General features: G+C 39.7%; 1 protein-coding gene and 1 pseudogene across 2 annotated transcripts; one reads left to right on the top strand and one right to left on the bottom strand.

Moving 5' to 3' along the window:
• Positions 1–8,040, bottom strand: part of LOC113744518 (uncharacterized) — a 12,022-nt pseudogene extending 3,982 nt beyond the window's left edge.
• Positions 8,041–8,806: 766 nt separating this feature from the next.
• Positions 8,807–16,246, top strand: LOC104929058 (leukocyte elastase inhibitor). Of its 2 annotated transcripts, XM_019274872.2 has the most exons (10): positions 8,807–8,960; positions 9,547–9,725; positions 11,662–11,763; positions 12,554–12,694; positions 12,958–13,075; positions 13,428–13,570; positions 14,603–14,680; positions 14,784–14,870; positions 14,960–15,140; positions 15,322–16,246. In XM_019274872.2, the coding sequence occupies exons 2-10, from the start codon at positions 9,552–9,554 to the stop codon at positions 15,546–15,548; spliced, it is 1,251 nt and encodes a 416-aa protein (XP_019130417.2). In that variant the 5' UTR covers positions 8,807–8,960; positions 9,547–9,551; the 3' UTR covers positions 15,549–16,246. The 2 variants fall into 2 exon arrangements, with proteins under 2 accessions (XP_019130417.2, XP_019130418.2); XM_019274873.2 differs by lacking the exon at positions 11,662–11,763 and having other exon boundaries at positions 15,322–15,548.
• The last annotated feature ends 219 nt before the right edge of the window (positions 16,247–16,465 follow it).

Genomic DNA, 16,465 nt, shown 5'->3' with positions numbered 1-16,465 from the left:
ATTTACCTGATAGTCTCTGGTTTAACTTAGTTATTGGAAGTCAAAATAAGTTTTCATAGACAGTTTTTCACAATCAATGCTTTGTTTGTATGCTGTCCCGCTGTTGACACCCGCATCATCATTCGTTAAACAGCTTATATATTCCTGTCGTCCTCTCATTCATTCCACAACAAAACATGAACCCACAACCCACTCATGAACGAAAAATACGAACACGCTGAATAGACACACACCTGAAACAACACTGGTAGGATGCTCCCGTACAGTCCTGTTGGCAACACTGAGGGATAAGAGCGCCCCTGCCTTGTTAAACTCGTCCAGTAGTTTTGGCAAGTTAAATGGCTTTCATCCAGAACAATTCCTGAGTTTTCCGGAACATGTGCATAAGAAGACAAGTGTTTAACAAAGTGCACAGGACAAAGCAACAACCAAGTTTATGCTTGTAAAACAATTGGTCCTGTATTATTTAACTGGAGAAAAATAATGAAATCTGGCTAATCACTTACATGATTAAAAACAAAAAAACAGTAACATGGTATTACTTTAAAGTTAACGTACAACATCCCAACACAGCGAACTGACAAATGATGACAAACACATAAAACACAATACAATAAAACTGAAAAAGACCACTTTACCACCAACTTTTAAAGCCCCCATTAGATACTTATCACCAACTTTTTACCACCCGTCCAGAACTATTCACATGAAGAATAACAATCCCACACCGTGTTGTTATTAGCGGGTTATCTTAGAAAACACACGTCCTTCTGTTTTTCATAAGAATCAGAATGGTATTCCGCTGCTTACATAGATAAAACGCACACCAAGGAAAGAAACCATATAAGAAAAGCCCGGGCTCCATTCCAGTGTATATTGTATTTTTTTCAGTGTTCGAGGTGTGGACCACACTAACCTTCAGTACCGGGCATTACTGTATAACTTAGGGCTGCTCCCTTGCATTGCTAGCTTTTTTTCCATATTGCCGCTCAGAACGCAGCATGGACACCAGCAAGAAAAGCAGCGGAAACACGTGTAAAATTCTCTCTGAAACCACTGAACCCGCTGCCCTCCAAGGAGGATCCCCCTCACATCGAGACACTACCCACAGTAGACCGTTACTATAAAAAAGACCCTGAGTTGTTTATATCACTCTTGTACTCTTGGTTTTTGTTACGCACCTTCTGCTAGATGGAAGGTGTCAGCGTAATACGCCGTTCTGTTGCATCTGCATCATTTGTTGTTCCTGCATGCGGCTGAGTGCTTCTCTCTCAGTGAAGCAAGGACCTAGTTTTTGGGATTCAATTGTGTAGTGTTTCCTGTTGAAAATCACTGTCTCTGGTGTGTGCCAGTAAGTTCAAACAGTCGTCCGTAGCAGTGAAACTGCAGGCGTGAGTCATATTTCACAGCGTGTACTACATTTGGACTTAAATTAATCAAAGTTTGGCAAACGCATTATTTTGCATCTATTCAAACACCCAGCCACAGAATAATAGGGATATATGATAGTAATAACATGCCACGACACAAGTACCGTCGTCAAGACAATCATCTTTTAACCACAGACCACACATGTTTTCACACGTGGAACCCACCCACCCTACATACCCATTACTGACCTTTAACTCATGGAGTTAGAAAACACAAGATCTCTGCTCTTAAAGACTTCCACTGAGCCCACGTTGTGACACTATGTAATATTTAATGTTTTAACAAATAGCATTTACAATTAGCTAAAATATGGGTAATGTTGAAAAGGACAGCTATAACCAATGGACAACATTACTGAATAGCGTAAAAGTAATGAATAGTGGTGGAAATAAATGGACATAATATAGACAAAAAAAAAGATTTTAGTTGTAAAGCTGTAAAAAGACTTTATTGGCCTGCCAATATGTTGTTTTAGGTGCAGCTTAATATCATGTGTTCTTATTTCTATAGCAAGCTGGTAGTAGGTAATGTTCAAGCCACTAACTGGTGAAACTCCTCTTGGTACCATGTAGCACATTTTCTAAGTGGGATAATGGTCAGTGAGAACGTCATTGTCAATGTCTTGTAAATTCGATGATGGAACTACTGACACCCTTTTCATAATTCCCAAAACAGACTCTGCTGATTGGGCAATCAAATGCTGGTTCAGAGCTGGTTAAATGAAATCAGTTCGGAAAACCCAACGGACTGTTCTGGTAACTGGCCACTAAAAAATCCTCCCAGCAGCCCACATGTAACGTACACCTTCTGCCTCCTCCCATGAACCGTGCATATACACACACCCACTTGCATCTCACACAGTTTCATCACCAAAGTTCATGCACGGCGGGCCATCATTAGTCCAGAAATTAATACCATAAAAGGTGTTTTTTTCTTGGTGAATTACTGCTGGTTGGACTTGGGTGTGTTCTGAAGCTACCAGAAACTTGTTGGTTTTGGCAGACGTAACAGTTACACTTTAGTACGAATGTACCAACACACTTCCCCGTTCACCCCATCCGTTATTGGTTACACACCTCAGTACACTACTGTTAAGATTCTCTCCTTGTCAATCGATGCCTGGTCAAGAGCTAACTTTCATTTTATTCAACTGACAATTCCAACACCTAACAGCCTGTGCTTCTTTAAAGTGTCGCACTTCATGTTTCTGAATTTCTCAAATCGGCGGATAATCGTAGAATAATTCGTCATCATATAAATGGCAAAGAGTGACACCCTGATACATTTTATCACCTAATATATTTTGAATTGATCTGATAGTAATTACATAGAAAAGCTTTCTTAAATCCTATTCTCATACGTCACAAGGAACTGAAATACGGTATTAGCAATGTACTTACTATGGTATTACGTTCCCAAGTAACAAACACAGAGCTTGCCCCACATAAAACCTAGCCAGACTCGAACAGAAACAGATCTTTGTCCTTTTTGCTGGTTGTAATAGAAAAGAACAGTGGATTCATACTGGAATCGGCCTTCAGTACTTTCACTCTATAGATTAACCCTACTCTCGCGTCTCAGAGGTGCCTAAGTGTAGCTTTATGGTCATTTCGAAAGCCACCACTGTTTTAATGGGACGTGCATTTTATAGGACAAACTTTGCCATTATTTGTTCCACCCAGATGGACAAAGCAACACAACACAAGTTCTCGTACAAAGTTTTTGATTTACCTCGGACATCTGCTTTGCTTGTGTGCCCGCGCCCCAGGAAACACACATAGTACAGGGCTGAAGAGATCTAAAAGGTGAAGAGAGACTTTGCCTGCCTGTCGTCCCCAGCTTTTTGAACAAGATCCATGGCGAAGCTGGTGTTTTGCCTGGCCAGAGGGGTTGGTGATGCCATTGTGCCTACATGAGGAATGGATGCCAGAGTGCTAATATTAGACATTATTCATTATTTATTACATTACAAAAAAAACATCAAAACTACTACTTAAGCAAACTCCTTAACTAAAGTCTTCTTCCAGTTTTTCAAAAGTTCTTTAATTTATGCGATCACTCACTGGTGCCAACTTGATTTCTTTCTACTGCACCACACTCTGGTTCGTTGAAAGCGTGATGTTTAATGTTTCACAAAAAACATTGTACCACTACTTGAATAAATTACTTGTTAAATTCATGCACTGCTTTGGTACATCAAAAAAAAAAAAAAAACATGGTTGATTTGTTTTTTAGTGATTTTCTCATGGGTCAATTGGACCAAACTCCACTGAAAGTTATCCAAGAACAACACTGATTGCTGCCCCTAGAGATACTCTGATGTTGATAGATTAGCAATCCACCATAAACTTGAAAGCCAATTAAACTTGAAAAGACAGACAAGTCCGGCTTAATATAAGTTTTAAAACAACTGGTTCACTCCTTATCTTATAACCTATCGGAACTATTACCAGCAGCATATATTTACAACATTTAAAGAAGACATTCAGAAAAGGAGCATTAATAGTTATATCACATCTGGGACTACTTAGAAGTAAAAATACATTAGAATAACAATTACCTACACTGTCACTGAGATATAGTACAGTTGTGTAACCGCCAGGTAAGGTGATTATAGCTGCAATCAAACAGTCCACCGTCACAAACTGGAATGACCAGCGCTGTCTGACAGCTCACCTGTTAACTAAAACCCTCCTTTCAACAATCACCCAGTCGTTGACTTACTGTCAGGTGTTTAGCTCGAGGTGCTCAAGTGATCAGGAGTGTCTCCGTGTCGGACAGTTTCTGGTGGAAGTCTCACTTTTATTATTACAACTGACACGCCCCGCCAAAGCTTCCGCGTTATCGCATGTCATTGTACGGACGCCGAACGTATAAAAAACTGCGTGTTACGTATTCGCCTTTTTCCTCCTTGTCAAACGCACACACGTGGTAGGGTTTAGTTTGGGGCTTGAAGCAAAGCTGTTCCAGTCTGTTTATGATTCTGCTTTTTACTGAAAAGACCAGTTTATAGATCAGTCTTATGAATACAGTAATCCATTCTCAGTGCAGAGGCGGGGTAAGATTTACTTTACTTTCTATAAAGAAGTATAATAGGGCTAATATGCTGAAGATTGCAAATCCAGGGAGTGGAATGATAATCAGTGACCCCTGGGTTTTCTCACACAGTTGGACGCTGTGTAATACATTCTATGTTTGGGAAAAACACAGCAATGAGCCATTCATTGTCCATCAACATTTTAAACGTCTGTCTTAAATTATCCAGTCGTCATACTGGATCCATGTGTTTCTAATCTTGTCCACAGACTAAAATTAACACTGGCAACCAAATGAAAACTGCAAAAGGGCCAGACAAAAGAAGGACGGTTGTTATCACGTAGTAGAAACATATATATAATATAACACCTTCCAGCATGCATGATTTCATTGATTATAATGACTCATAATGACTTTAATTAGTGATTAGTGCATCTTGGATTTAAATTGGTCGATTTAACTTAAAAATGTTCTTAAAGAAGTGTACTGTCCGTCATCGCCCTCTGCCATCCTGGGGTCGTTTTGTGTGTGCTCAGCTATGATTCTGAACCTCCATTTCCAGCTAAATTACATCTTAATTCACAACCATGTTTCACCAGTTCCTGAAGGTGTGACATGCATGCAATGTATGTTATTGTCACATTTGTCAGTTACTTAAGTCAAACTCCTTAAACTAATAGTTCTTCTCAGTTTTTCAAGTTTCTTTATTTTGCCTCACTCACTGGTGCAAAATGATTTCTTTCTACTGCACCACACTCTGGGTTAGTTGATACAGTAATCCATTCTCAGTGTAGAGGCGGGGCCGATTTACTTTACTTTTGTTTAATATTAAAGATAGTAATCGGTGAAATCGCCTGAGATTGCAGGACTTTGTTACCTGTAAGCTTAAAAACGGGATGTAAACTTCCAGGATGTGCGAATGTATCAGTGACCCCTGGTTTCTCCACACCTGTTGGACGCGTGTACTTACATTCTATGTTTGGAAAACACAGCAAATGCGGCCATCATTGTCCAACAATTTTAAACGTCTGTCTTAAATTATCCCGTCTTCATACTGGGTCCATGGTGTTTCTAATACTTGTCACAGACTAAAATTAACAACGTGGCAACCAAATGAAAACTGCAAAAAGGGTAGATAGATAGATATACTTTATTTATCCCAAGCTGGGACATTACAGTGCGCAGCAGCATTCACTCACGGTGACAATAGGACAGCATAAGAATAAATAGACAACATAAGAATAAAAAAACTATACATAATTAAAATAGCAAAATAGCAATAGTAAATAAAATTATATTGTACAGAGGTGGGTGTAACGATACACTCAACTCCATGACTCGAAGTCGGTCACGATTTTTTGTTCACGTACGAATTTTTTGAATCAAAAATGAGCTACAGACAATCTACAATAAAATTATCTTTTTATTTGTAGGAAAAAATCTCTCTTTACAGAAACTCTCAAGCAGTTTGTGTTCTTATTAGGGCTGCCAGCAAGCAGCTGATCTGACCATTACCTTTCAGCTTGAAGTATGAGCTAACTGAAAATAAAAACAATTAAGATGATAGCTCATTCACCTTTAATGAGTCCACGCCCCGGAAACTGCGAGGGGGGAAATGCCGCCGGCGGGGGCCAGCCCGCCCGGGGAGATGGTCCCACGAGGGGATCCTCCGCACCGTGACCCCCTGACCCGAGTTTAAACCCCCCGGGCAGACTGCGCGGAAGTTGCTGGTGATTGGTTAAAATTGCAACACCGCCCTGAATTCACAGGGATTCACTGAAGTTGCGTTGAAGTTGCAAATCGCACACATCGTGAATTCCTGGAGGGTCTGTGTTATGGATCATTTACGTACAGTGAGGCCTGAGACCGATTACCACTACTGCGCATGTGGTGTGTGTGTGTGTGTGTGTGTGTGTGGACACAGAAAGGCAGACGAGGCAGTGGAAGCTGCAGCCACAACTAACCTATTTCTAATTTAAAAAAAAAAGACGAAAAAAACATATCCTACTTCTCTCGCATTCGCCCAGAATCGCGATTCCTTTTTTCTGTCAACCGATGCGAGTTGTCACGCATTTGTACCGATTTTAATCGTGTCACGATGCATCTTACATCTTATACAGAGGTATATACAGCAAATTGGCAGTGTTGTGCAAGTAAGGAGAAATGTGAAGTGACTGTAAAATGAAAATTGTAAATTATGGCCTAGCTGTTATTACAGTGTGATGGCATGTGGCAGGAAAGATTCCTGTATCTGTCCCTACGACAGCGAGCTGTAGCAGCCTGTGGGAAAGCTGCTCCGCTGTCTGTCCACTGTGTGGTGGAGAGGTGCTGCTCATTGTCCATGATGGATAAGGTTTATTCAGCGTCCTCCTCTCCACCACAGTCACAAGTAGTCAGTAATCCAGGAGATCACTGTGTCGTCAACACCCATCACCCGCAGCTTTCACCCAGTAGCACAGGCTGGATGGTGTTGAAAGCACTGGAGAAATCAAAGAATGTGATCCTCACTGTGCCTCTCCCACCATCCAATGCAAGCTTCGCAGTATGAGGCTCGACCTAATGGGCGGCTTGGCACTAGGCAGAAACATCCTCACCTGTGGCCTCAGCGTGGCTATTGGACCAGTCTCTCCAGGACTTCATCACATGAGATGTGAGGGCGATTGGTCTGTAGTCCGCTGGGTCGGATGGCCTCGGCCTCTTGGGGCTGGAACCAGATGGAGAGGTGATGTGCAGGAGAATGCTGGGGGGTGTTTCCAGCCATTTGGGACAGTGTGGGTGTGTGGGGGGCAGGGGGTGTCTGAGAGGTGGAGGAGTGAGTAAACCTGTTAAAAAAATGGTTGAACTAAAAATAACAACGTGGCAACCAAATGAAAACTGCAAAAAGGGCCAGACAAAAGAAGGCAAAAAGAAGGACGGGTTTGTATCACGTAGTAGAAACATCCAAGTATAATATAACACCTTCCAGCATGCATGATTTCTTGATAATAAGGACTCATAATGAACTTAATTAGTGATTAGTGCATCTGGATTTAAATTGGTCGATTTAAACTAAAGTGCTTAAAGAAGGTCATTGTCAATTATCCGCCCTCGAAACATGGCAGACTCAATGGTAGATGACCTGTAGCATCTGTAGATTATTACTTCAAAAGTATGTAGTATAAAATATAGTAGTATAAAAGTAAGCAGTGGCGTTGTTAGGGCTGAACCTTCTGAAAGTAAGTAGTTATATTATATATTATATTATATTCTGTATATTTTGTAAATGGAGCCGCCTAACTTTTACACACTGGATCTCAGGTGTACCAAAGACAGTGCATGAATCTAACAAAAGTACATTTATTCAATTAGTGGTACAATTTTGTGAAACATTAAACATCAACTGTTTCAACTAACCAGAGTGTGGTGCAGTAGAAAGAAATAATTTTGCACCAGTGAGTGATTGCATAAATTAAAGAAATTTTGAAAAACTGAAGAAGACTATTAGTTTAAGGAGTTTGACTTAAGTAACTGACATATGTGACAATAACAATTACATTGCATGCATGTCACACCTTCAGGAACTTGTGAAATCATGGTTGGGAATTAAGATGTAATTTAGCTGGAAATGGAGGTTGCAATGAATCATAGCTTGAGCAACACCCAAAACGACCCCAGGATGGCACGAGGGCAATGACTGACAGTGACACTTCTTTAAGCATTTTTTAAGTTAAATCGACCAATTTAAATCCAGATGCACTAATCACTAATTAAAGTTCATTATGAGTCCATTATTATCAATGAAATCATGCATGCTGGAAGGTGTTATATTATATATTATGTTTCTACTACGTGATACAAACCCGTCCTTCTTTTGTCTGGCCCTTTTTGCAGTTTTCATTTGGTTGCCACGTTGTTAATTTTAGTTTGTGACAATATTAGAAACACATGGATCCAGTATGAAGACTGGATAATTTAAGACAGACGTTTAAAATGTTTGACAATGAATGGCTCATTTGCTGTGTTTTCCAAACATAGAATGTAGTTACACAGTGCTCAACATGTGTGAGAAAACCCAGGGGTCACTGATTATCATTCGCACTCCCTGGATCTGCAATCTCAGCATATTTCAGTCCTATTACTATCTTTATATTAAACAAAATTAAAGTAAATCTTGCCCCGCTGCACTGAGAATGGATTACTGTATCTCAGTATGACTGATCTATAAACTGGTCTGTTTCAGTATAAAAGCAGAATCATAAAACAGACTGGAAACAGCTTTGCTTCAAGCCCCAACCTAAAAACTACCACGTGTGTGCGTTTGACTAAGGAGGAAAAAGGCGAATACAGTAACACACAGTTTTATTCGTTCGGCTTCCGTACAATGACATGCGATAACGCGGAAGCTTTGCGGGGCGTGTCAGCTTGTAAATAATAAAAGTGAAGCTTCCACCAGAAACTGTCCTGACACGGAGACACTCCTGATCACTTGAGCACCTCGAGCTAAACACCTGACAGTAAGTAAACGACTGGGTTTGATTGTTGAAAGGAGTTTAGTTAACAGGTGAGCTGTCAGACAGCTCTGGTTCATTCAGTTTGTGACGGTGGGATCTAGTTTGATTTGCAGCTATAAATCACCTTTACCTGGCAGGTTAAAAAGACTGTGCTATATCTCAGTGACAGTGTATGTAATTGTTATTCTAATGTAATATTTAACTTCTAAGTAGTCCCAGAGTGATATTAACTATTTATGCTCCTTTTCTGAATGTCTTCTTAAATGTGTAAATATATTCTGCTGGTAAATTAGATTAAGGGTATAAGATCAGGGTAGTGAACCAGTTGTTTTAAAATTATATTAAGCAGGACTTGTCTTTCTTCAAGTTTAATTTGGCTTATCAAGTCTTACTGATCTTAATATATCATACATCAGGTATATCTAGAGGCAGAATCAGTGTTATTGTAATATTTCAGTGGAGTTTGGTCCAATTACACAATGAGATAATAATAAAAAAAAAAAATCAACCAATGTTTTTTGATGTTTTTTTGTAATGTAATAATAATAATTATTCTAATAATTAGCACTCTGCCATCCATTCTCTGTAGGCACAATGGCATCACCAACCCCTCTGGCCAAGGCAAACACCAGCTTCTGCCTGGATCTGTTCAAAAAGCTGGGTGACGACAGTGCAGCAAATGTCTTCTTCTCCCCTTTTAGCATCTCTTCAGCCCTGTCTATGGTGTTCCTGGGGGCTGCGGGCAACACAGCAAAGCAGATGTCCGAGGTAAATCAAACATTTGTACAAGACTTGTGTTGTTGCTTTGTCCATCTGGTGGACAAAATAATGCAAAGTTTGTCCTATAAAATGCACTCCATTATGAGAGAGTGGGTTAAATCTTATGAGTGAAGTACTGAAGGCCCTATTCCAGTATGAATCACTTGCTTCTTTTTCTATTAACATCAGCAAAAATGACAAAGATCTGTTCTGTTCAGAGTCTGACTAGGTTTTATGGGGGGCAGCTCTGTGTTGTGTTACTATGGGAACGTAATACATAATTAAGTACATGTACAGGCAGTAAAGTACTCTTTCATCTTATCAGTTCCCATTATGTGGACCTTATTACGAAATATGGGGATTTAAAGAAAAGGCATTTGTGTTTGGAACATTGAATAAAATAACTATGCATGTGCAATATTTACAAGGAGATAGTAATATTAATAGTAGTAGTAATAAGAATGGGATAGTTAAAAATAAATCAGGGTGGTGCAACTTCTTTGTTGCTATTTAAAATGATGAATGACCAAGAAGATTATGAATTTCTATGGCAGCGATTATCACACACGCAGTGACTTTGAGGAAAAGTTTCACAAGCATGAAGCTGCGACACAACCCGTTTTGCATGAATTGCATCATGTGTTAAGGTAGTTGGATTTGTTCCAGATTTCGATAAAATGAAAAGTTTAGCTTTTGGCCAGGCTCGATGACCGTGGTTACAGTATGTCTGAGGTGTACCAAAGGAGGAGGGCTGACAGAGGGAAAGTGTGTTAATGGTACATTCTGTAATAAAGTTACTGTCTACGTTGCCAAACACAACAAGTTTCTGGTAGCTTCAGAACACACCCAAGTCCACCAGCAGTATCACCAAGAAAAAAACAGCATATTTATGGTATTATTCTGACTAACTGAGTGGCCCTGCCTGTGTCATGAACTTTGGTGATGAAACTGTGTGAGAATGCAAGTGGGTGTGTGACTGTGCATGCATGGAGGAGAGCAGAGGTTACAGTTAACATGTGGCTGCTGGGAGGATTTTTCAGTGGCCAGTTACCAGAATGTCCAGTTGTGGTTTCTCGAAACTATTTCATTAACCAGCTGACCAGCATTTGATTGACAAATAGCAGAGTCTGTTGTTGGGAATATGAAAAGTGTGTGTCAGTAGTTACATCACCGGAATTTACAAGAACTTGACAATGACTTTCTCACTGATCATTATTCCCATTTAGAAATGTGCTTACAGTGGTACCAGAGGATTGTTTCGCAGTTAGTGGCTTGAACATTACCTACTACAGCTGCTATAGAAAATAAGAACGCATGACTATTAAGCTGTAACATATTGGCAGGCCAATAAAGTCTTTTACAGTTTACAACTAAAATCTTTTTTTTTTGTCTGATATTATTTCCATATTATTTCCACCACTTATTCATTACTTTACGCTATCGGCTAATGTTTGTCCATTGGTTTGAGCTGTCTTTTCAACAATTTAACCATTATTTTTAGCTAATTGTAAATGCCTTTGTTAACATTAAATATTACATAGGTCACATAAGTGGGCTCATGGAAGTCTTTAAGAGCAGGGATCTTGTGTTTTCTAACCTCCATAGGTTAAAGTTCCAGTAAATGTGTATGTAGGGTGTGGTGGGTTCACTCTGACAACATTGTTGGTTGTGGTTAAAAGCTGATTGTCTTTAGACTGTGTAAAACTTGTGTATTCTGATGTGGCATGTTACTACAATCATTATCTCCGTATTTATGTGTGCTGGAGTGGTTTTGTTGAGCAAAATAATGCTGTTTGAAATCTTTGATCTAATTTAAGTCCAATGTAGTACACGCCTGTGGAATATGCCTCAGCCTGCAGTTCACTGCTAGGATGACATTGTAACTTACTGCACACACCCAGAGACATGTGATTTCAACAGGCAACACTACCAATTGCATCCCTAGGTCCTCCGCTTCACTGAGAAAGAGAAGCACCCGCCTGCAGAACAACAAATGATGCAGATGCAGCAGAAGGCAGTATTCACACTGCCACTCCATCTGCAGAAGGTGGTAACAAAACCAAGAGTACAAGAGTGATAAACTAACTCAGGGTCTTTTTATTAACTGTCTACTGTGGGTAGTGTCATCTGGTGAGGGGATCCTTGGAGGCAGCGGGTCAGTGGTTTCAGAGAGAATTTTACACGTGTTTTCACGCTGCTTTTCTTGCTGGTGTCCATGCTGCTGTTCTGAACTGAATATGGAAAAAAGCAGCAATGCAAGGGAGCAGCCCTAGTTATACAGTATGCCGTGTTTACTGAAGGTTTAGTGTGTGTCCAACACCTCGCAACCCTGAAAAAAATACATGATACACTGGAATGTAGCCCTGGCTTTTCTTTATATGGTTTCTTCCTGGTGTGCTTTTTATCTATTGTAAGCAGTGGCATACCATTCTGAATTCCTATGAAAAAAGATGGAAGTGTGTTTCTAAAGATAACCCTGTAAATAACAACACGGTGGTGGGATTGTGTATGTCTTCATGTGAATGTTTCTGGATGGGTTGGTCAAAGCTTGTGCAAATATCTTCATGGGGTCTTTAAAGTTGGTGTTAAAGTGGTCTTTTTCCAGTTTTTATTGTATTTTTATCTTGTGTTTGTCACATTTGTCAGTCTGTGTTGGGATGTTGTACGTTAACTTAAAGTAATACCAGTATACTTTTTTTTTTTTTTTTAATCATTAAGTGATTAAGTCATATTTTTTCTCCAGTTAAATAATACAGACCAATTGTTTTACAAGAATAAAACTGGTCTGTTGCTTTTTGTCCTGTGCATCTTTGTTAACACTTGTCTTCTTTGCACAGGTCCTGAAAACTCAGGATTGTCTGGATGAAATCCATGTTAACTTTGCCAAACTACTGGACGAGTTTAACAAGGCAGGCGCTCCTTATGCCCTCAGTGTTGCCAACAGACTGTACGGGGAGCAGTCCTACCAGTTTGTTCAGGTGTGTGTATATCAGCGTTTGTGTATGTATCTATCTATTCATGAGTGGGTGTGGTTCATTGTTTTGTTGGAATGAATGAGAGGACAGACAGGAATCTTATAAGCTGTTTAAGGATGATTGATGAGGGTGTCAACAGCAGGACAGCATACAAACAAAGCAGTGATTGTGAAAATACTGTACTATGAAATACTATTTTGACTTCCAATAACTAAGTTAACCAGAGACTATCAGTAAATCAACAAATATTTTGTTGATACTGCCAGGATTTCATTGGAATGACTAAGGAGTTCTACAGTGCAGAGCTGGAGAGTGTGGACTTTAGGGGCAACTTTGAGGCGGCAAGGCTCAACATCAACAGCTGGGTGGAGGACAAGACACAAGGTAGCTTATACACATATAAACACATGCCAGATGTTGATGCAGAAATTATGCAGTAAATCACCCATAAAAATACTTTTTTAAGAAGTGTAATAATAATAACAACAAAACTAATGAGTATCATTGAACTAAATTCCGTGTTGGAGAAACAATGCAATTTTGTGTTTTCAACACACATTTCTTTGAGTTATGTGACATTGCTTTATATATGTGTGAATTTTGTCTACCAGGTAAAATTAAGGATGTGCTCGCCATTATTTTGGGTCCATTTTAAACATTGCTATAATTGTTTTTTGTTTTTTCTATATAACATCTATATGTGATGATGATGACTTTGCTTGTTACTGTTCACCAGGTAAAATCAAAGACATGCTGGTACAGGGTGTGTTGGACAACATGACCAGGCTGGTGCTGGTCAATGCCATCTACTTCAAAGGCAACTGGAACAAGCAGTTTCTGGAGTCTAGAACACAAGATGCTCAGTTTAAAATCAGCAAGGTAACATTTCTTGAAGAATACATTCAAAGGGGCTAACATTAAGTGACAAAAGTCAGCTGAAATCAGCAAGTATGGGGTTTTAAATTGGTATTGCATGATAGCATATGTACCATTTAGGCCATGGAAACCAATTCTGACTTCTGTGGTGAACATAGGACATTGTGCAAAGGTGAAATCTGATTACTTCATAAAAGGCATTTTTGCATTGCATGTTGGCTATTAACATAGCCAACATGGCAATGGCAAGGCAATGGCATTGTAATCATGGGTCGCTCCAGTATGTTCCAGTTGAAAAGAAATCATCATACTTGCATTTAGTATAGGAAGACGCTTTCCTCTTGTACACATGATATTCGTTGCTTAAATAAGCAGACACACTATGTAGTGGTACAATGCATGTCCAAGATATTGGACTTTCCTCAGAATTATAAAAGTTAGCTTTGAGATGGTCAACAAAACGTTGCATTACGTGATTTTAAACAGGTATCAGTCAGAAACACTGAATAGGAAACAAAAGTAAGCCATGATACTGCGTCAGCTTTCAAGTTCTTATGGTGAACAACTGGCCAGGTTTCACCGATGTTTAAACCTTGGTTTGGATCTATTAAAAAGTCATCTGGGTCTCTTTAGCTTTTCCATCCAACTTTCCCCACTTGTTAATTTCAGCTCTCAACCATTTATTGATAAGCCGATAGCATATAAATGACCTTGATAGTTTGAGGCCTGTGGATTATGGCGATTATTTTCAGTGTGATCAACAGGACCAGCAATACTTTTTATATTAAGGAAGTCCTTTTTAATTCATGTTAATGTTCACAATATACTGTAGCCTAATTCTGCTTTAGATGCATTGTAAAGTATGTCAAAGAGTACCTTCTTACTTGGCTGAAAAGGCTTTGCTGCCATCTCTGCTTGAAAATATGTTTCTGACCACACCCAACAGTGGTGCCAGGGTGTACTAACCACACTCTCCTGTACACTGCTACAAGCTAATGTGTTTGAAATTTTGTTTACTTATTTTTCTGTTTTCAGAATAACACCAAGACAGTGAAGATGATGCACCAGAAAAGCAAGTTTCCTTTAACCTACATCCCTGATGTCGACTGCCAGGTAAGCAAGCGAATCAGTTAATGAATCTATTAATAACAGTATATCGGTCAATATATGTCAGTCCATCAACCAACTGTTAACTGACAAACTCTCCCTTGGACAGATCCTAGAGATGCCCTACAAAGAAAAGGAACTCAGCATGCTCATCTTCCTGCCCAACGAAACAGAATGTGGATCAGGTCTGGAGAAGGTAGGACCCCTCCCACACATACTTGCTTACATACAAACACTCAAGATGCTGAGAAACTCTTGATTTGATTGATTTGTGTCTAACCCCAGCTGGAGAAGGCCCTTACCTATGAGAACTTTGTGGAGTGGACTCGTCCAGACATGATGGATGAAGTTGAGGTCCAGGTGGGGCTCCCACGTTTCAAGATGGAGGAGAAGTATGACTTGAAGAGTGTCCTGGTCAGTATGGGCATGGTGGATGCCTTCAGCCCAGTAAGCAGTGACTTCTCTGGTAGGATATTTACCCTAATCATATCAGACATATTAAAAACTGGCTTCTGTCACTTCAAAGGATTGAGATGTTGATACAAAGGTTCTTCCAAATCAATGTGCTCTACATTTTTTTCAATGTAGAGTGAGACTAGCATTACATTTCAATTAAAATATCGTCTTTTCTTCTCCTCTGCTGACAGGCATGTCTCCTGGGAACGACTTGATGCTGTCCAAAGTCGTCCACAAAGCTTTTGTGGAGGTCAACGAGGAGGGAACTGAGGCTGCTGCCAGCACTGCAGCAGTCATGATGCTGCGCTGTGCCATGAGAACACCCCCCTTTGTGGCAGACCACCCCTTCCTCTTCTTCATCCGACATAACCCCTCCATGAGCATTCTCTTTGCCGGCCGATACTGCTCCCCTGAGTGAGCGCTACATCACTTAGAGCAGTGTGTTTCTACTGAAGGAGTGTTACAATACATCTACAATTGCAACGGTATAAACATCTTTTTTGGGGGATTACAAAAAGAATGTTGAGAATCACCGCTCCAGAGTTTCCTATAGCTAATCACACCCAGAGATCCTGTCCTATATTTTCAACACTAGAATGATTAAAACTGTGGTGTTGGATTTTCTGTGTCTGCAGTTGCCTGCATTTTTACCCGAGTGATTCTGTATTCACACTCTGCCTTAAACATTAGGTTCTTACACTGTTCTTTTGCACTTAATCTCATTCTTAGGATCTGATTTACTTTATGCCTATTATACACACATGGTCCTATTATGCTGCACCTGCACACCCTACCCTATTTTATCTAGACCATTAAAGTCTGGTCTATCTTATCTCATACCTTACACCCTCTAAAAGAATTTGCCTTTATTAGAATTTCTATAATGCTGCTTTTTTCAGCCACCAGCGCAGACATCGATTGAAGGTGTGACAGTTGCAAGATTCACACACCTTGCACTTTGCACACTTCTGCACTTTTCATCTTTTTTATATATGCAGTTACCAAAGAGAATAATGTGATGAAATCATATTGACTATCAGGAGCAACAGCTTGTATGAAGGTTTTTTAAGTATCCTTATGCTTTTAATTATGGAATAAACTTGTGTGAATGGCAAATATTGTTTGTCACATTCTTTGGAAATTCCCTTTACTGACATTTTCTCATATCTGGTCACGTGTGATAAAGTTTTATCAATTATTGTGGAAGTATTAATACTACAGCTAGACCCCTGCTACTAGTTGTCTATGAGAAGTCTTTTACTGTTAATGTTTAACCTAAACTAACAGAAGTATAATGCCTTTATCAGTTCTGTATGAGGAAGACTAAATGGCGAC

The sequence above is a fragment of the Larimichthys crocea genome, chromosome XXIII (assembly GCF_000972845.2).
Source record: "Larimichthys crocea isolate SSNF chromosome XXIII, L_crocea_2.0, whole genome shotgun sequence".
NCBI lineage: Eukaryota > Metazoa > Chordata > Actinopteri > Sciaenidae > Larimichthys > Larimichthys crocea.
The sequence above is the reverse complement of the archived record's forward strand: the minus strand, read 5'-3'. Positions and strand labels throughout refer to the sequence as shown.